Genomic DNA, 22,090 nt, shown 5'->3' with positions numbered 1-22,090 from the left:
AAGTTTGAAAAAATGGGAATTGATAAATGTAATTTTGATGGTGTTAAACAATGAATCGGCATATTTTATTGAAAAACGTCATGAATTTAAAAAAAGTGAAGCATAAAACGATCCAATTAGCTTAATGACTAGACCTTGATAAATGAGCCTTTATAAAGATTTGCACCACAATTACATCCACAATAAGAAGCTTAACTTCCGATATGTGCAGCAACAACCAACAAATGATCAATATCACACAATAAGTAAACAACAAATTGAGAGATATTACTACATCCATCTCTCCATTTTCACTTATGACAACTAATTGTCTTCAGCAGAACTAAATGTACTATAAACGTTTCAGAAGCTCACAAAATTACTTTCAATTTTCTTACAACAAAGTCAACGTTTCAATAACTCGCTGAGAATTTTAATGACTTGTGCAAATAATACATTTTATTCTAGAAGAGCAACTGAACAAATATAAGGCATGCTCAAAACAACCGGAATATATAAAACTGGCGAAAAAATATCTTATTTCTTCCCCCTAACTTCTTTTTTCCGTTTGTCTACAAGATCTCTTATCTGCTGAGTAAGCCATTCCATTCCTTCATGTAAACCCTCTCCAGAAAGAGCATTGCTGGCACATATGTGCCATGGTTTGTCCATAATAACTTCAAGACCAAGAAGAGCAGATATTCTGACAACTGACAAAGCCTCTCGCACATCCATCTTGTTGGCAAAAAGGAGGATTGGGACTCGCCGACTAGGAAAGAAAGTCCATTTGTTTTACTATTGATAATGAGGCAACGACCATATCAATGAAATAAAGCGGTGCATCAATTAATAGTGATATTTGAAATGGTGCAAATATAATTGCAAATTGAAAAGTACCAGCTGATATCTGGATGATGAAGTAGAAGCTCCAATTCATCACGGACAACTACTAACCGGAGCTTGTCACTGCTATCAACTACAAAAATAATTCCATGGCAATCATTGTAATAATTTTCCCAAAGATTACGATACCTGCCTTGTCCAGACATGTCAAATGCTGTGAAGCCAACATTCTGATCTGTTGAAAATAAAATGTTTCACCAAATTATTAGCTTTACTTCAACATAGGTACATTAGTCCTAATGAAAAACATATCTAAAACCTCGACAGTTCAAAACACGGAAAACCAGCATATTTAGCCGAACTTTTTCGTGAAAATGATCTCTCATTGGAAACCTAAAATGGTTATCTCCTAATATCGTTCCCACGCCTTACATTTATTTCATACTCATGAACACCCTTGATACGTGAACTTATCCAAGGGTATATTTTTAATAAATTAACTCACGGGATCAATTACCAAGTAAGACTGAGAACATTACAGAGAATCACGTTTGCCAACGACTTTACATAAACATGTGTATTAATCACAAGTCGCATTTTAAAATTCATACCGTCACACATCACGATAACCCAAACCTTTCCCGTGTTCCTGCACTTGTGGATTAAGAAAAGATATTTGAATTTATACGATGAACATAGTAGAGAACAGAATCACGAAATGGCAAAAATGTGTTAACATCAAACAGACTTCAACAGGATAATTATAATTGACTGTTGTAAAGGTTATTTACAGGAAAGTTGGTTGCATTATACAAAGAATGAAAGTAGCCCCTAAATGACCCAATAAAGGCAGTATAAAATATGTCACAAGCACACATCTTGTCATCCTTTCATTTGGCTTAACACCTGTCATAATAAGCAAGCCTATTACACTAAATTCACATTTGATACGAGCCACATGACGGGGGATTAGCATTGCATATTCTTTTACTATTTGTTCGAGTACTGTTCGTACATTCAGCAATTATTTACACAATCAATAACATGTTATCGTTAATTCACCAATCGTAGATTTGAACCCATTAAATAGTCAACACATTTAAATTATAGCTGACTTTAACCCGACAATATAAATAGATATGATGGGATGAATTATGAACTGCATCGAAATGCCCACGAGTTGTCTATTTTCCGAATCCGAGAAGTATCACCGTAAGAGAGAACTCTAGGTAAATTGACTATAATAATTACTACATACTCTACAACAGCTCACCCAGAGAATAAATTATGCAGCCTATTTTAATTAAAAGTAATCGGGGAGGCATTTTCCGCTTTCGGATGCAATGCACACTGTCTCATAGTGGATCCAGGCTTTCAAACCAGCATAGGGCCATTGATCATATTTTCACTATTGGTTACAATTAGTATTCACTCGAAAGACCTCGGAAATCATTGATGCACAATCAACTCCGCATTTCACTGGTTTCCTGTAAGCTGTGCAACTTTGGATTGCTGCAATAACCTGATAGTACACATTTAAAAAAACTCACTTTGAAACTTATGAATGCTGAAACCAACTGTGGGGACTACTTCTCGTGCTTGACATTCGTTTGGCTTAAAATAGTTGAGAATGGTTGATTTGCCGCTGTTATTAAGGCCTACAACAAGCACATTCACTTGCTGCTTTCTCAAGCCCATGTAGTTTACTAGCTTTTCGAGAAGACCCATTATAAGAACTATTGTCAAAGGTCGGAAGGCATTAACTTCCTCAACATCATCTTTATTGAGGCTGAGTTTCGCAAAAAACCTAATGGAAAAATATTAGGGTTACACATGATCATCTTCAATATCAACTCTCCCTAAAAGGACATTTTAAGTACAAAGATACAAATGTCAGGATAATTGTAGAGGTTGAAATTAACTTGGAAAAATTGGGATATCAGTCTATATTATGTAAGATATTATTGTAAGCATTTAAAAACTCTGGAATTTAATAAACTACTTCACAGTTAAGATATGTAATTACAATACAATGACAATGTCAGCAAGATAATCACAGAGATGTAGATTATTTAGAGTCTATACTTCCTAACCTACTCCTAACACGTATCTCATGTGCACGGTAACAACGATAATCGTTAACAAAATGGCGTAAGGTTAAGTTCCACAGATCAATGCGCATGGTGATCCAAACATGCCGAGGCGAATTATCACGTGACATTAGACAAACGTTGGCGGCATTTACAAATTATTGTCATAATCAATTGTCAGTCACAAGCATGTCCATGATATATAATACATAGAGACCCCAAATAAATAGACTTCATTTTGTTTCCTGAATATTTCGGCGGCACAACCACCTTTCTCAACGGAAGGAAGAAAAACCCAGTTGACCCACTCAATACAGTTCAAAACCAATACACTGCCGAGGCAATATACTTGCACAAAAACATATGTAATGCTATAAGTGCACGTTTCAATGCATGTATGTCAAACCTTGTCTGCCAGTTATAAAATGTCCGCATTCCTTAGGCAGATGTAATGAATAAACAATCGCAAATTATCAAAATTTTACTAAACAAGGAACATAATGGACAATATGGCCCAGTATTTCAAGTAAAAATATTTTAAATACTACATTCCATGGACTAAACATCATCACCCAATTTTCCAATATTTTAGGGGCGCTTCAGGGTAGGACTGATTTGAAAACATCGAATCGAGACAAAAAATATTCTTACTCTTAACACTAGAAAAAACAACTGGCATCTAATTGACTCCTTTCACCTGCATACCATTTCTTTCTAAGACCGCATATCTTCTTCTAAGATATGCGGTTTCTTAGCCCGGGAAAAATTTCAATGCATTTTTAATGGAAATACTCTCGGTATTACTACGTATTACCGTATAATGGTTTAACCAGGAATTAGGCCACAATTGAAGTAGAATTAAGTCTTACGCCTCGATTAGAAAAATGATATATTAAATATGGAATATGAAAATGGATTTAAGCATAATACATTCGAGTCACAATAAATAAATAATTTCCGGGTTAAGTATTTCTCTTACCTTCATTAGTTCTTCGAAAATTAAACACATTTACCAATAGAAGGAGAACCATATTAAGATAAAGGAGTGCTTTCGCAAAACTATCGACACCAAACATAAAATAATCTTGCATGCAAAATTACGGGATTGCAACGGTAGTCAACCTGTTGCAAATTACCTCTCATGCTGCCAAATGAGACCCAATTGTTGACTATTCAAAATATCGTACATATGGGCGCGCGAATTCCGTGACTTCTCATTGGACCAATCAGATAGCTTCTTGTATCATCAGACGACTGCTTCCGGCGAGTTTGGCGGTTAAAACTTGAGAAGTGCTGTATGCTGAAATTGAGCCCGTCTATTAGGTTGTTCGAAAAGAATTCGGCATATCAGTTGAGTACTTATCATCGTAATAAATTGTACTACGGATGGGAATATTTACCTGTTTTTGTATATGAATTATCTGTAAATATTGACATTACTTCGCATATATTTTTCCAGTCCACAATATGGCTAGTCAGCCAACAGTACTCCAAGAGTTTTGCGAAAAACGAAAGGTGATTTTTAGGTGTGAAGGCTCGGATCAAAAAAGAGAGTTGAGAATATTAATTGAACGAGAGACAAATAGTTTGCCAATGGCCCAGAAGGTATGATGTGATATTATGAAAATATTGCCTTAAGTACCACCATTTTAGGACACTACATTGGATTCTATTACCTTAGGTTTTAAACATACTGATATCCGATGACGAAGATCCTTACTTTATGTGCGGGTCGCATATATCGGAAGAGGATTATAAGATTTTGCGGGATAATCAGAATCTATTAGTTGATTTTGAGCATTTCCATGAACACATAGTAAGGCTGTTCAGTCTATGCACTGGTACGGACGACTGCCGGTATGTATTTTTTGTAGTTTTAATTTAATTGAATCAATTTCACCTGGTTCTTGATGTACTAAGTGAAATGCTTATTAAAATATATCCCAAGATGGCACCACCTCGATGGTTTCGTGCTTGCATATGAATTTTTCTGGTACATACATTATGGAAACCATTAATTAGCCTTTATTTAAGCATAAATGATTTATATACGAAATGGTGTTTCCTAGCAATCATAAAGGGTGAACTTCCTTCTACTTTTTGAATGGTATACCTTTAGAGATCGTGCATCTAGAAGTTCTTCCAATTTTGAATGGTTATTTGCTATGACTGCTAAACCAGAACAAGAATCTCTTCTGAAGTCACCGGCGAGTACAATGAGTTTTCTCCCTTTTAAGGTGTACCTTAGCAAAACGATTTCATCTAATCTCCTTTTCCCATACACTATTGCAAGTTGCATTTTTCCATGTAAAATAAGCAAGTTCATAGAATATCCATATCTCTGGGCATGAATGCCACGAATTAGTACATTATAAACACACATGGGATTTGTTTTCTTACATCTTTCATGAAGGTTCATGTTACTATTAACCCGCGATGGTGAAAAAACAGGATGGCCAGATCAGTTGCAGGTGATGGAAGCCACCAACTTTAAGAACTTATGTCACATATCACTGCCTATCTTGTGTGGGAGTGATGCTGATATAAAGAGGAGCATGGCAATGAAAATCCGAAAGTTGCAGGTAAATGACGTAGTGGTCTACACGTTTTTGCTTAAAATTATTAAAATATTTCTTTCCTCTACTTCGGTTTTGACTCTGTTAATCTTCCTTTTGACTGTCACTTGATCTTCTTGGTTCTTCAGGTGTATACTTGCAATGTATGTAGCCATTAAAAAGGTTGTGTATTGATTGAACTTATTTTATGACAAGAAACTATGTTCGATCGCACAGAATACATAAAGTTCCTTTTAAGGGATAGGTTAAGATCAAGAGAAGAGGATAGATTCATTGTATATTTCTGCTTTTAGAGTTTGTTAGGATTAAACTGTTGTGCGGGGTGAAGCAAGTGTCTAAGGAGAATGTGTTTGGAGAGGTTGTAAAAATGAAACTTACATTTCTCTTTTCTAGTTCTAGCCACCTTTTGCACTCACTTATTGGCTTTTTGTTTATCTCTCCTGGGCTTACTTTTTTATGACAATAATTTATTTTTACAATTGTATACTGTTATTCACCATCCTGTAATGTATCACTATAGTATTGAGAGCTTTGGTCAAAATACTGTGACATGGATTAAGTGATGTAAGAGCGATGTTTGTTTCAGGTTTTGCTAATAAATCATAATTCTGGAGGTGGTGAAGGCTTCCTACTCCTAATTTAGTTATAGTTTCAACTCCATTTGCAGTTCTATTTATTACTTTCATTTCTTCCTATATTCTTTCACCGTTTCACTATATCTCATTGTTTATTTCTTGTAACATTTTGGGCCTTTTCTTTTTCTAATTTAGAATCCCTCTAAACCTTATTTCTGTCGCCATTCTTTTCTGTTTCTTCTTTCTAAGTCTTTCTCTAATTATGGAATGATTATTTTTTTCCACTGGAATTCTCAATTGTATGCCATTCCTCTGGGAGATGAACTTATATTGCTCAATTTGTCAGACTTTCAGAAACAATTGCAAAAATCTTTTGTGTGACAGCCTGGCTGTTTGTTTCATTGCATTTGTTATTTTTGCCAACATTTTGTATTGCTATAATTTTTCAATTCAAAGTCACTTTTTACAAGGCACCCTTGAAAAAGAGATTGGTAATAAACCATCTCCTTGCCATACGCCTGTGTTAATTTTGAAAAGTTAAGTATTTACTCTGTAACTATTACTATTGAAATGGTCTGTTTTTGTGTTTTTAATGGTTTGATTTGGTAATTTAGATTTCACTATTATTCAATGGAAGGTTTCCCTATCAACAGAGAACTACTTTTTTATGATATACAATTGTTATAACTATGCTTTTAGAGTTCAGTAGTCCGTGTTAGGTTATTTACTTGTGAATGACTCTGTTCTGAGCATGATTGCGATTTCTATATCTATCTTTATATTCACATAAGTTGCTATCCTTACATGACCACCACACAATTCACAGTCAACGATAAAAACCCATGGTAGAAGGTATGTTTTTCATAATACATATAATAAGATGAATCACTTATCACTTAGATTCCTGCAGGGAGGATTTGTGGCAACTGCTCCTGCCACTTTCTTTAATTTTATTAGGTGGTCCTCCTCCCTAGGTCCGACCATGGACGCAGCTACTCAAGTTTTCAAATGTTTTGAAGCGCATGCTTTTTTCACAATTGGTTTCTGTGATCTGAGTGAGTAGTAGTAATAGAATGCTTACTTGAGGTGCTTTGTGGAGGGCACTTTGAGTGAGTAAACTGTCCGTCGGATGGGACTTTAAGCAGCGGATCCCTTGGCGCCTTTCCTTAAGAGCAGGCTGATGCCGACTCCAGGTTTCTCTCCACCTTCCATCCTTTCCTGTCCATCCCCTTGGTGCAAATTACCTCAGCTGTTGGTCACCTCTCACAAAAAATACTGCTACGTTTATAATGAAATTATATTTTGAATATGCAAAATTGATTTTCTGAAAGATGGCATGTTTATAACGGTAACTGCTACAGTTCTCATTGTAAAATTTGGACCTTTATCAGCATTTAATCATACATGACCAAACCATTTGCCTGATATTTGACTCTCATCTGTGACGAAATATTAGTATTCAAAAGTCATGCACATCAGGAGGCAATATTGTACACTAAGCCGAAGACTGACATTCACCAGAAACTTATTCAATAAGCGTGTAATGCTTAGATATTACAATTAAATATTTCATTTACACTGCTGTTTTTCATATATGATATTCTATTGGGTAGAGAGACTGCCAAATATTCAGCTGATGCTAGTTGTGTACAAATAATAATTATAATATTTGTTTTCATCTGAGGATTGATAAATGGGTCCAATATAGGGTGTATCATAAGTATAAATTACATATTGTCACAGCAGCTTTAGTGATGTTGCAAAGAAGTAATAGTGCTATACAGTATGATGAACATTGAAAGCAAGATATTAGTTACAACATAGGAGTAGGGCAAAGGCACATAATATCTGTTGATTACAAATTTCAGGAAAGTCATGCAAATAGACTCTTCAGGGGCTATTTTGGAAATTGTTGTCCTAAAGTTTGTCCTTAAATTTATGCAGGCTCACTTCAGTAGCACTATCCTTTTCACGTAATTAAAACCTTGAGACATCAAAGTGTGTTAAAAGCCATGAACACCTTAATAACTCCTTGGTTGCCATTACTATCAGCTTTGGCGGTAGAGATCTGCAAATTCTTATGACATTCACACAAAACCTTGAAATAATAGTTAAATATTAAGTGTACATTAACAGCATATCTATTTTTTTCTACACAGTTGAGCAAAAGAAATTTTCAGCATTTAAACTTTAGTTTTGCCAGCCGGAAATAGGTCATTAAGTTGCTGTGCCCTAAATTCTCTGCCATTGTGTGATTGCTTGAGCACTGCTGTTCATTGTTTGCATGCATACAAATACATCTCTCTAATGAGTATAATTATTCTTGTTCAGTCAATGAATTTAAGTGCACAGTCTAAATAAGAGTTATATAAAATATATAGTGTTATTTTACGAATTGAGAGCTTTCACCAATATTTAAAATTCATTTCTATTACTTTACCATATTATTGTCATCTAATGGAATTTATGCCTGACAAAATATTCCATGGCGATAAGGTATATTTTTTTTCTTTTGAGAGTGCCTCAAACAGAGCTTTTCAACCTTTTTTACTCTACAAAAAAATCAATTCAGCATGTATTAAAGGATCTACCAGATGCATAACATGTACTTATCCACATATTGCAGTGCTGAACAGTATAAAAGCTGTTGAACTTTTGTTCATTTGGTGCTATCATAAATTAGACTGTTACAGAATACCCAGGAAGGCTTTATTTGCTATGAGCCTCAGTATTAATGGAATGTGATATAGTAGGTTGATACTCATCATAGAGAAAGTACCACTCCCAGTCATGATAGCATATACATATAACCAAATTAAGTAATTTAACTTGTAATGAATTCTCGCAATTTTATGTAGCTTTATGATGTCAATGTAGACATATTGATCAAATTATGGGCGCATTGAACAAAGGCACAAACTCAACTGCCCAAGTGCAAGCAGAAAGCCAACAGCTTATAGGAAAAAATCAATTCACTCAATCACTTTAGTGTGTTTTGTGTTTAATATTGTGCCAGTTTCCAAGTAAATATCATTCCTTCTATGATTGTGTAAATGTATACTTGACATGGTTCCTCCCCAACCCAAAGCAAAATTTTCATGCCTTAATATCTGAATCTGGCAATAAATATATAGTGTTTTCCAAAGCCATTCAAGCTTAAGCTTCACAATTGCCCTAATTGCTCTTCTAATGACTTACACAGGCAAGAGTGTTGTCAACGAATCAAAGGTGACTGTATTAAAAACGTCATGATTAGTCTTCCTTATAGCTAAGCATTTACAATTATTAATCTTTGAAATACTGCGTTCTTTTAAGCTTTGAACACTTATGACATCTTCTTTCATCTCAACCACTTAAACTTGAGCAACCAAAGACAAGGCTGAAAAAATTCATGCAGTCCGATTGATATAATAGTATATAATTTACACGTTTAATGAGGAGTGATGAAGTATCGTATGTGCAGCCATGTTAAACAAGTTATATAAAAACCATAAACATGGTAATCAACTCGAAGGTTGGTTTGGTAGGTGATAGTAGAGTTCACCGAGTACTAAGCCTGATGGTGTGTGATACTTACACATCAAGGTAAGGGGGCCAGTTCCTTTCTCTCTGCCAGATATGGTTTCTCAGGAAGATCTGATACCTGAAATATCATACAGCTTGAGTGGAGCTTAGGGTGCCCAGAGGGGCTTGCCCAGGAATCAAACTGAGGCCCTCCAGTCAGTAGTCCAATGCTCCACCCCTTGACTTCTGCGTATCCCTGAACAAGTCATATAAATTACATAAATCATCAATGCCTTTCAATTGGCCAATCAGGGCGCACCTGAGCAGAGGTATATTAGACAGGCAAAATCAAGCACTTCTGAAGATGCCTACTGCAATGCTAGCAAAACTTGTTCCAGCAATATTGACCGATCCTGAGTATATCAAGTCAGATTAAAGATGAGATATTCTCATGCCACTGTAATTTTAGCTGCCTTTATAATTTTACAAATGAAGGTCATAAATAGTCATATGGCCACTGAAGGACATAATCTTTATAATTATCTATCCATCTCCTATACTATTGGTTTTGACGTGTGGCAGTTCGTCTCATAGTGGACAAACTAAAAGTGTTCTCTTATACCCAGATTACTGATAATGTCACAGAATTTTGCTGGCTTTTTAATTTTATAATTAAAAGGTGTGAAAGGATAAAAATCTTTTTCTGTAATGTTGACAAGATCCCCTTAAATTTGCTCGTGTGTTTCATAATATTTTTACAGGATGAAAACAGGGCTTTGGCAAGAGAACTCAGTGTAGCTGAAAGTAAAATTCTACATGCAGCACAAAGGCTGGAGCACGAAGTTGATTCCCGCAAAGAGTTTGAAAACAAATGTATGGAAGAAAAGGCTGTATTAAGAAGTGAATTTGAGCAGAAACTCTTAGAGGTTAAAGACACACATAATAAGGTTGTCCTCCCTCTTTATATCAATATTTAAATTCTTCAAAAGTGTTCAGTTTTGGAATATTTTTCTAATTGTGCCCCTAATTCTTAGGAATTATTAATGACAAAGAAAGACATCAAACTAGAAAAGCAGTGTCTGGAGGATAAATATGAGGATTTTATTCGAAATATGGAGTCGCAAACGAGCAGTCTGAAGGCTCAAGTTAAGACTGCTATGGAGAAGAACTTGCAAGCAGAGAATGACAAGAGGTATTTACTTTCATCATTTTCTGATTTTAATTCTAGTAACTGAGGTTAATTGTATAATAAAATGCTATTTACAGGCTTAGCATTAGTCTTTAATAGTATTTAAATGGTTATTGCATTTTTTTACTATCTAAGAACCGCTTGTTTCATCACAATATTCTTTTTGAATTAAGACATTATATAATGGTGATGAGCATTAATTCTTCATCTTCCTCTTTGGTTCAGCCTTTTGCTATTATCTTGAATGGCCTGTTATGACAATAGAAATAATAATTTTTTTGGCCACTGGAAATGTGGCTTACATGCATAGAACTGGTAATATGAACAAAGCATACACACATGATGCATAAGGAATCTGATTAATGAAATGCCGGACTCCATCAGTGGAGTAAAATGTAGTTATTATAAGTTATTGTTATATTAAATGCTTGAACTGTGGAAAGTTGGAGATTTACCTTACTTGTTGGGCAATTGAAAAGTTTCATGCATGCATTGATTGGGTTTTTACTGAAAGGTTTTTATATTATTAGTGACAATCTTGTCTTTGAAGAGACTGATGTTGTATTCATGGACATAATTTCTTTTATGAGGAAAATGAGTAGGTCTGGTAAAGTGAGAATTACCGAAGATTTGAAATTATTGCATAAAAATGATTATTTTTTCATGGTATATAATCCATTTTTGGAACCTGGAAAGCCTAGTGGAATGGTATGAATCACCAGGTTATCATTGCACCTTTTACCCATGGAGTCAATATTTCCTTGAATATAATCATATTTGGAAATATATGTGGAATTTAGGTGTGATGTGTCGCATGCATAGCTACTGAAGTAAGGTGAAGGTTGTTAATGCATCAGAGAAAAAGGACACTTAAGAATGTATCTTTGATGGACACCTTTATCAGCTGCTAAAGAGTTAGATGTAGCATAGAAAGATGTGATTGAAAACTAGTTGTTCGAGGCTTTAGGTCTGTCTGTTAAGTTATTTTATTCATGTATTGGCACTGTTCCAGTGCTAAGTTTGGTCATTAAAGGCCCATGATGCCCATAGTCAAGTATTTCTTTTAGATGATAAAAAATTCTTCTGACATGGTTATAGTTATCAAGTTAAAGGATTATGGATGGAATTGATTATAGCAATATCAGTTGACCTTTTGCCATGAAATCAGTTTTGGAATTAATACCAAATTATGTTTAGAGCATTGATACCCTGTTGTACATAGCTTGCTTAAAAACCTTGAAAAATAAAGAAATTGTCTGGTAACTATTTAAATCATGCTGATCTCCGCTCTTGAGAAATGGGACTATCTTAGCTATCTTAAATTTACTTGAAAAAATTCCTGTTGGTAATGACTCATTGACTAAGTATGTTAGTGATTGTGTTTTTGCATTTCCTTTTAGTATTGTGCCAGATATATATTATAATGACAAGTGGGGTGTTTCATACTTCCAACACATTCTAAAAGGAAGAGTCGTTTTCTTATTTCTGTCGTTAGAACATAGTTGTACTGATGCAGTACCATCTATTGATCGTTTCAGAAACCAGTGAAATTGGTTTTGATTCAGTAGTCTTTTACCCGTCAGTGAATGCAGATTAAAAAATCTGCAAAAATCATTGCTCCTGCCAGTTGTGAAGGGTGTGTTGTGATTTGATTTTTGTGTTCTAAGTGGTCATCAGCTAACCAAATGTATCAGTAGTTGTGCCTAGTTTATGGACCTACAGTAATGAGTAAAGGAAAGGTTAGGCAATGGTGTCAAGACTTCAGAAATTACCACACAAATGTGTATGATGAAGAGCAGAGTGGAAGACCCAGTATCCAGACAAATGAATTCATTAAATTATTGGACCGAGAACTGCAATGTAATTGTCAATAGACAATTATTGTTCTGGTAGATAAATTTCCTCATGTTAGATGCCCCACTATTTACACGATTGTTATGAAAAAGCTCAGATATTACTAATTGAATTGAACAGCATGTAAGGAGGGTTCTGGAATTGTTTTTCAACCAACACGAAGATCAAAGAATTTTGAGTGGATGAGCAGTACTCTGCTATTGACAAGATTGATCAGTCCCCCCAGTCCCAACCCCTTCTTCCACTTGAAACAGTGGCTTGTTGGGTAATAGTTTGAAGACAAGCAACTAAAGATTGCCATTGTCCATTGGTTCAATTCCCAGATGGCAAACTTCTATGCCAAAGCATTTAAGAAGCTGGTGTGGCATTACAAAAAGTGCTCCGAAGTGAATGATGATTTTGCGGAAAATTGGAGTAAGTTTGCAGGAATCTAAAACACTCTATCAAAATGCTTTCTAACGAATATATGTTTTGACCAAACTGCCCTTACTTTTCAATTATGCCTCATATATTAGCCAGAATGCTTTAAATTTATCTCTCATCAGTGAGCCAGAGAAAAATAAATTTTACACCATGTGTAATTCAGTTAACAGAATGATCAAAATTTGTGGAGGCCCAGAGGATAGCATTTATATGATGGAGCTAATGAAGTTATTATTAAAATGGTTTGCTGTGGAAGTTAGTTCTGAAATCAGAGAGTTTTTTTTGAGAAAATGAGTCAATTGAGTCATGTACATGCTTCTTCCGTTAAATTTTCCACAATAGGCATTTCATTCAAATTTTCCACAATAGGTATTTCATTCATCTCTATTATGCAATTATATATTTCACACCATTTAATTAAGGTAATTTACATAATTAATAGGAAATCGGTAACTAGTTTAATGGTTTTCCGAATGTATAGCACTTCCTATTCCTTAAAATGAGAAATTATGATGAAATTGTTGGTCACTAGCATCTGATGGTATTTTTCTTGAGGCTGCAGTGCTAGGTAGTATAGACCATTAGCTTCTCACAGAAAATGATTCGAGGTTCATAGTATTCCTGATTGTCATAAAGGACCAATCTTGTGGATCATAAATTCGTTTTAGAGTATGGTTATTTTTTGAAACTGGGTGGAAAAGTGGTGTGAAAATTGTTAGTTCAAATGAAAGCATGATTTATATTTCAACGTTTTTAATTTATTATGAAAATTTCAAGAAAGTTATAATTATAGTTTTGTGCTATATTTTCTGGAGAAATTTGATCTTGTTTGGGGTGCCTGCACTTAAGAAACTGGGGAAGCCTTTTCATGTTCTCACCTTCAGTTGAGAGTGAAACACTTGGCTATTCCACAAAAATTTGTCAGGACCAAGATTTGTAAATTAAACATCACCTTTACATGAGTTCAGACATACTTAGCTAAGTATATGTGTGCACACTCAAGATGGTGATCCCTCTAAATATGTAGGGTTGATGGGATCCATGGGGTTATCACCCATTGGGTCATACCCCAGTAAGAACTCTACAGGTCCCCTGTGGGGGTGTCCCTAATTTCTAGAGGTCCCTAAATGGTATCTCCGGGTATTTGTTGTAAGTTGTTGCTATTGTGGGGCAATTTCACAGTATATGAGATTTATTTTCATCCTTTTTTGCATCAATTTCATCATGCTCTATCTGTGATTCCCAAAAGGTGTAGGCATCTTCTTATTTATTAGTGGCCAGGGAGAAGCCCTGATAACATCCTTATTTGAATTTTGTCTGAGAAAGGAAGTCTTACAGCCTATCTTGCCCTTGGTGCATCTATGCGATGGCAGTATTGGCTTAATTTCTAACACACTCTGACATTCCTACTGCAGCTATTGGAGGTACGATTGGCTCAGAACTAATCAGATGACTGATTGATCCAGCTTTTGCTAGTTCATCTGCTTCTTCATTTCCAGTTATCCCTTCATATCCAGGCTTTCAGAAAAGTTTCACTTATACTTTTTCTACCACCACAGGCCATTATGACTTAAACCTTAGCTTTACATACCATTGCATATATTCTTCAGGGAGCTGAAAGTCTTCTGTATGGGCTCCCACCATATACTCAAGCCTCCCAATCAGTGTACCGCTAGTCACCCTGTGAAGTTCCTTCATCCCTTAAATACCATTGTTCTCAATATGGAAAATGGTTAATGAAGATTGAGTTGAACTTTTAGTGTAGTCTCCCTACATCTCAAAGGTGGAACTTGAATGCCATAGCTCTGCCCAAATTTGTCCAAGACTGGAAATTGCTCATTTTTCGTACCATTCTCATATTTATTTAGGACAAAAACCTGCTGGCTACGGTTGCCTTTCTGCTCCCTTATAAGGTTTAGCCAAGATTGATGGGGTCTCCAGCAGTGATGATGTTTATTATAATTGCCCCTTTAATAACCATGTAGGCCTTCTCTGTGTTTGGTTGAGTTTCATCCTGGTACCTTTATTCCCAGATTCTTTTCCACCATGCTATAGAGCAGTACATTCTGCTTGGCCTTCAAGAAAATTGGGCTCATACAATATAGGTCCAAAAACATTTCTATTTTTACACTGTTGGCAACCTTTCCTCTGGTGCTAGCCTTCTTCCTATGCTTTGTTGATATGCTATGGTGTTCATAATCCATCAGTGGAAGGCTCTTCCGCAACTTCTCAGTAATGGTGTCATATTATCATGTTGACTTTGTAATGTATGGTAATTACTAGCCATAAAATGTTAGTTCTCAACACATTTAAATTTTACTGCATGCCAGGCACTAATACCATTGCAACTTTTTGGTTTACTTTGAATTAATGTGGAGCTCTAATTTGTTTGCTTCACAATTCATCCCCAGATCTACTTTTGAAACTACTAAGTGCTCTTATCGTCTGGGCTCTTAATTCTCTTGTGTCCTTGCACCAATATTTTTTCACATCATTTACAATGAAATCAATAATGATCTGGGAATCATCCCTTTGCCAAATGTAAATAATAGATGTAAATTTATACCACTTATTTTGGACATAGGGTCCTCTTTCCTTGAACACACTGTACAAGTACTGACTACATTGTGTTAAATTACCACAAAGTGATGAGATGACACCCTTGTGCTTTTCTCTCTTGGCACACTTTCAGCCTCTTCATTCACGGAATGAGGCAATTCTATGAGGACCCATTCTTAAAATAAATTATGTCTCAAGGAAAACTTATTGCTCAGTGCACAGACAACTTTCTTGGACATATCCTTTGAATAGTTCTATTGGTATCATAATTTGGCAGTCCTCAAATTTTTTCCTATTGTTTCAGGGAGTTGAGAAAAGAGCTGACCAATGCACAAGAGGCTCTATCTTCCCTTCATCGGGAGCTCTCCAACTTGAAACAACAGAATACGGAGCTTGATACAGATTATCATCAGAGAGAGAGAATGATCCAGAATATGAGGACTCGCCTTGCAGTAATGGAGAAGGTAATTTCCAGCTTGTACCTGTTCCAAATTGACCCTTGTAATAGTAATTCTTAAACTAGTTAAATTCATGAGATTCCAGATAATACATTTTTAATAAAATTTTTTTGTTATATGAAACTGAAACCTCAAGTACATGTATACTATTCTTCATATTGTATCCTGGAGCTAAAAGCAAAAATGCAATTTTGTTTTTCTCTTGAGTATTCTATGCATGTAAGTATTTTCTGTGGGAGCCCACTTTGAAAATATAATTAATCTGTGTTAGTTTCAGATAGCTTGAATCAAATACTAAAAGATAGTATGAAAAGAAGTAAGTACCTTTTTCATTGAATATGCATTCTCTCATTCCCATAGTTTTTCTTTCCTAATGGATTTTTATATTTTCATTCTCAGTACTTTTTGGTTGTTAAGTCATTAGTTCTCAGGTTTAGTATAATGCCATGTTAGTATACCAAGGGAAAAAATGCCACCATTGTCAAGCTTTAAGGTCTCACAAGTATACCATTTGAAATAATTTCATTAATATTTATTTCCTGTAAAGTTATGATGTGTTGCAAAATTGAAATATAGCAGGGTGTTTGCATGAGTAATTTAGGTGAAGGTTAACTATGTGATATGAAGGCTAAATGGCTCTAATCACTCTTTTGATGTTACTTTCTATGCACATCAGGGGTATTAATTGTGGGAAAGTGAGCACTGGACAGGATGTACACCAATTAGGAGAAGTGATTGTGGAGATGCCGACAATTGGGACAAAATATTGATGATCCTGGGAATATTTTTTGAGCATTGGTTTTCAATTTGACTGTTTCATAAAAAGTAAATGCTCCATTATTACAGGGCAAGATTAAATACAATTGCACGTAGCAGAGACATATGAATTGGATTCAGTTTTTTAGTTCCATCTTTATTGTTAAAATGAGAAAGATTGACTGCATTAGCAATGATTAACTATGGATACTATCATTGATGAAACTGTGTTGGGATAATTTCATTGGAAATCACATCTCTTAATGTTTTGCACATGCTCCTGTCTTTTTATTTCAATCACCTTCTTTCTGAAAAAATCTTAAGCAGACTGACATTTTGGGTCATATAGTTTGGGTCACTCACTGGTGTGAGTGTAGAGAGAACGGCATCTACTTTGAAAGTCTAACCATTTCTCCATGACATTGTAGAACATCTTTTTCTTTTTGCTGGAAAAAGTGCTGGTTTATTTTTAGTCTTGTGGACACCCTGGTAAGAGTTCACTTCTTAAATTTGTGAGCATTGTTTATTTTTATTTCTTGGTTTTAAGAAGCTATATTTTCACATTAATTGCTCTGTATGGTGGCTATTGAGCTTATGCATTGAATGCGCATGATCGAGTATGAATTATTCTGACTTGTTCATTCTTATAAACTGCAAAGGGGAAGAACATAATGCAAAGTTTATCAAGAGTCCAACCAATCTCTTCATTATTAAGTAGCATAAAGTAATTTTCCCTATTTACCACATTTCACGTACTTAATAGCATTTTCCCCTGTATAACCATGGTGTGACTGGTATAATAGCTCACAACTTTGAATAAAAATGAAAATAAAGTTTTTATGGGCACTTAGTAGAAATTTACTTTCTGCATTACTGAGGTAAAAGCTAATCAGTGACATGTACAAACTTTAAGTTGCTAATCCGTGCCATATGACTTAAATGAAAATATCAAATTAGAATGTGATATCATTCACTTCATCTATGGAGGTCTGGTGGTTGTCCTTAGAAGTGAAGCCATGTAGAGATCTCTTTCCTGAATTCACTTTGCTTGCTATTAAATGGTTTAAATATACTCTATCAAATGTCCTTTATTGTTCTTTGACAGCAAAACGTTTTTGATTAAAATTAAAATATCTAGTAATGCTGCAACAGGCACAGAAGACTTATGTCATTGCCTTCATTCTGTTTGGGAGATTGTGTCTATTTCATAAAGCCAAATGAAAATTCATATTTAAGTAATCAATGGACAAGGTCGGTTTAAAAAGTATCGCGGATGTTGAATGTTGCGGGTTACGTATATTTGATTTTCGATTTTTTTGTGGCATTATGTCAGTACTTATGTCTCTCACTTATGACAAAATGTTAGGCCATTTTGAATGTTCAGTTAATTGTTGACAGCTTTTTGCTTGGACGTGTATTGGCTTGGCTTTGATTTTTGCATGTTCCAAAAAATGGATCAAAGAATCTATATCAAATTTTGTGTGAAAAACGAAATTGTGTGCGGACGCATTCAGAATGTTGACTGTGGCATATGGAGAAACTACCTTGGACTGAAGCAACGTATATCGGTGGTACATAATTTTCTCAAGAGGGCCGAGAAGATGTGAAGGACAAAGAGCGTGCCGGATGCCCGAGCACGTCAACAACAGATGAAAACATTGATGAAGTGAAGGAAATAGTATTGGCCAATCGTCGAATCACCATTAGAGGAGTTGCTGAGGACCTAAACATATCGAATGCTCTTGTCATTTGATTTTCACCAATGATTTGGGCATGCCGCTGCAAAATTCTTACCAAAATTGCTCAATTTCGACTAAAAACAGCAATGCATTATGGGTTTATGCTTATGTCTGTGTAAACTAAAGTTCAGTCATCCCAATGGAAGCTGCAGCATGAGCCAAGACCAAAAAAAGCATGCCAAGTTCGGTCGAATGTGAAAGTTTGCTTACAGTTTTCTTCGATCGCAGGGGCGTGATGCATCAGGATTTCTTGCCACAGGGTAGAACAGTAAATAAGGAATATTACCTGCAAGTTATACACAATTTGCGCGAAGCAATCCACCACCAATGCCCAGATTTGTGGAAGAACAAAAATTGGCTTTTGCACCATGGCAACGCACACATCATTGCTCACACATCATTACTTGAGTGCAAATTTTTGGCCAAGAACAATACACTATTGATGCTGCAGCCACTGTATTCCCCAGATCTGCCTCCCAGTGACTTTTTCTCGTTCCCAAAACTCAAGAGGCCCATGAAAGGATGATGCTACTGTACGATTAACAAGATAAAGACTGCATCGAAGGAGGAGCTGAACAAGATCACAAAAATGACTTTTTAAGTGCTTCAAGGATTGGAAAAAACGTTGGCAAAAGTGTTTAATATCCAATGGGGATTACTTTGAAGGGGACAAAATATATATTCACGAATAAATAAATAATTTTTGAAAAACACATAAGTTGCAATACTTTTTGAACAGACCCAGTAAGTGTTGAGCCTCAGCCACTTCAAGGATTAAGTTCTTTTTCTTTCTTTCCATTTTGTATGATAGCAAAGCGATTCTATAGGTAATTTCATCCATAAGGAAGTAATATTTCCATCCTAAGTAGTTAGGTTTTACATTGAAATGTTTATGTTTATTGCTTTTTGCCGCTGCTATGAGAATGTTTTAGCATTAAAAATATAATTTTCCCTGCATTAAAATTCAAGTGGAAACCAGGAAATGACATTGTGCCATTATAACTTGCCAAAGTATTTTTAAAGTCAAGCATTAAATCAAATTAATTTTTATAATTGTGTTTTATCTAAGATTGATAACAAATAATAGTATTCAGCCATAATTTCTTAGCTGAATTTTTAGAATTTCTTGGCTGAATATTTATTCCTCATTCTCTACAAGAGTAATTCTATTAATAATGATCAAAACTAGCAATGACTGAGAATTTCAAAATAAATAAAAGCATATAAATTATTAAAATTTGTAACTGTGGAGGGGTCAAGATGGTGCGGTGGCTAGTATACTGGCTTCCCATGCTGAATACTAGGGTTTGAATCCTGGAGGCCGCAGATTTTTTCAGTGGTATCCCAATCCCTACTGGAGGTGCTTGGTGGAAAGCAATTTAAGTTAGTATGCTGTCCGTTGGATGGAATGTTAAAACTGCAGACCCTTTGGCACCTTTAGTTTAGAGTAATCTAATGCCGATACCAGGTTTCTCTCCACCCTTCCTCCTTTCCCGTCCATCTTTATGGTGCAAATGACCTAAGCTTGTTGCTTGGTTGCCTCCCCTGAAACTGCTACTTCTCCTACCTGTGAACCAATCTAAAACAGTGCCAAAAATATATTTAGATATCAATGTGTATCCAGTTACGTAATGAACATCTCATGCCTCTGGTCAATGTAATTTTGCAAAGGAAATGTTTTAAATAAAAAATAGAAATTAGGGCTTTAAATTTGCTGTAAAATTTGAAAGTTTGTTTAGAGGAAATATAGATATTCTTTTAACCTTGTTAGAGGGCATATGTATGGTGCGATTACTAAGGTCCTGGCTTTCCACATTGAGGGCTTGTGTTCAAATCTCAGTGGTGGGCAGACTTTTCAGTGGTATCCCGATTCCTACTTGGGGTGCAATAGGGAGAGCAGTATGGCATCTCAAATTGTGGAACCCTTGGCACCTCTCATAAATAGTAGGTTAACACTGATGCCAGGTTTCTCTCCACCCTTCCTCCATTCCCTGAATATCCTACCCCTAGCAAATTAAACCTTCATTTACTCTGGTGCAAATGACCTCTGCTGTCGGTCAAATGCCCTAATAACTACAACAACCTTTTTAGCAGTTGATGAGCCATTACAGCCAGGCACAAAACAATTAATACAAGCTAAAACCGGTGGCAGAAGATAGATTTGCAGCACATGCAAGTGTGTACGGTTCAGCAGCTCTCGCAAATAACTTGGTAACCACCTAGGATATGAGAGTAGTGGGGAGAACTGTGGTTCAAGTGGGTAGAATGGGAGAATGATGTAATTTTCGTCAGAAATTGTAGGAGTGGTAGTGAAATCTAAGAAGTTTTTTTTTTATATTTTTGTGTATTTTGAATACAAGCATATTGATTGAATAATGCCTATGTATTATTTTTGAAAATATTCACCTTCTTTTCATGTTGATATAGGTCACCATTTTAGTCTGTTTGTGGCTTCTAGCCATCTTCATTAGCTTTTGGTCTTCTATAGCCCTTTGTGCAATGTTCTTGGTCATTCTTATGCCTGCATCTTCGTATTTGGAGATGATTAGACCCAAGGGTTGGTCGGATGCTCGGCTCACTGGACTGTCCACCTGTTTTAGCATAATTTGCAGAAGAAACTCATGAAGGTGAATAGTATTAATGAAGTAATATGGACACATGGAAAAAATTAAATTTACAACGAAGTACAAAGCACATCACTAGAACTCAAACGAATAGATCCTTTTTGCATTCCAGCTGAGCATGGTATTAAACAGTGATGAGTCACGTTAGACTTGGATTAAAATTGAATCTTTGAATCGGCAGTTGGCAAGTCTTTTCACAATTAGAGTTGAATTACTCACTCACACATGATTATTCAGTCAGCAATAAAATTTTACCAATTGGGTTTAAGAAAAACCTACATATATACCCTGTGATCCACCGAAAATGTGTGTGGCAGGGAGTGCTAGTACGTTGGGATGGGTAAAGGATAAATAAGCTAGTTAAAAATGAACAAGAGTATTAGCTCAACAATCAGAAGTCCAATTGTAAAGAGAGCCTGGAGGTCTTTACTGCACCATTAATTCGACAATTTTTTCATAATGCATGGAGTATAGAACTTATTTGATTACATTTGTAAAATTCTGGTTTTATGGCGTCCTTTTGCATGGTTTTACACAATACCATCCCATCACCTTTCATTGGTTTTAAAATTTTTTGGTCCCTGTAGTTTTAGAGTTCCCTAATTAGAAAGTACAACTAATAGGATTAAAGAACATATATATATATAACTATTTTCATATTTAATGCCTCACTAATTCTTCAATTTTTTCATGGTGCATGGTGCAGTGGACTTCTTTGATCACATTTTTAAAATTTTGTTTAAATGGTATCCTCTTGCATGGTTGCACTAAATACCATCCCATCTTATGTCATTGGTTTTTTTCAGTTGTTTGGTCCCTGTAGTTGGAGACAATGTTCAGTTAGCTTAAAAACAAGTGTATTACTATTTCCAAGACACCACCTTCCCTCATGGCAGATGCATGTCTTTAGTCATTTCCATA

At 35.4% G+C, this 22,090-nt stretch overlaps 2 protein-coding genes across 5 annotated transcripts in view; one reads left to right on the top strand and one right to left on the bottom strand.

The window, feature by feature from the left end:
* On the bottom strand, nucleotides 1-2,961 carry Arl6 (ADP ribosylation factor-like 6). Of its 4 annotated transcripts, none has more exons than XM_071583200.1 (4): nucleotides 2,849-2,961; nucleotides 2,373-2,629; nucleotides 877-1,057; nucleotides 1-748 (listed from the first exon to the last, which is right to left on the bottom strand). In XM_071583200.1, exons 2-4 carry the CDS (start codon nucleotides 2,548-2,550, stop codon nucleotides 517-519), a joined length of 591 nt encoding a protein of 196 aa, XP_071439301.1. In that variant the 5' UTR covers nucleotides 2,551-2,629; nucleotides 2,849-2,961; the 3' UTR covers nucleotides 1-516. The 4 variants fall into 4 exon arrangements, with proteins under 4 accessions (XP_071439301.1, XP_071439302.1, XP_071439303.1 ...); XM_071583201.1 differs by having other exon boundaries at nucleotides 2,830-2,958; XM_071583202.1 differs by having other exon boundaries at nucleotides 2,916-2,951.
* Nucleotides 2,962-4,173: 1,212 nt separating this feature from the next.
* Nucleotides 4,174-22,090, top strand: part of LOC139686157 (spindle assembly abnormal protein 6 homolog) — a 31,935-nt gene continuing 14,018 nt past the window's right edge. Inside the window, exons 1-7 of the mRNA XM_071583341.1 lie at nucleotides 4,174-4,262; nucleotides 4,372-4,517; nucleotides 4,594-4,769; nucleotides 5,326-5,494; nucleotides 10,329-10,514; nucleotides 10,602-10,759; nucleotides 15,897-16,056. Of these exons, the coding sequence (XP_071439442.1) occupies nucleotides 4,380-4,517; nucleotides 4,594-4,769; nucleotides 5,326-5,494; nucleotides 10,329-10,514; nucleotides 10,602-10,759; nucleotides 15,897-16,056 (987 nt within the window). The 5' untranslated portion in view covers nucleotides 4,174-4,262; nucleotides 4,372-4,379. The remainder of the gene's footprint in view (nucleotides 4,263-4,371; nucleotides 4,518-4,593; nucleotides 4,770-5,325; nucleotides 5,495-10,328; nucleotides 10,515-10,601; nucleotides 10,760-15,896; nucleotides 16,057-22,090) is intronic.

The sequence above is a fragment of the Hetaerina americana genome, unplaced genomic scaffold (assembly GCF_022747635.1).
Source record: "Hetaerina americana unplaced genomic scaffold, ioHetAmer1.1.p SCAF_13, whole genome shotgun sequence".
NCBI lineage: Eukaryota > Metazoa > Arthropoda > Insecta > Odonata > Calopterygidae > Hetaerina > Hetaerina americana.
This window is presented reverse-complemented; position numbering and strand designations above follow the sequence as displayed.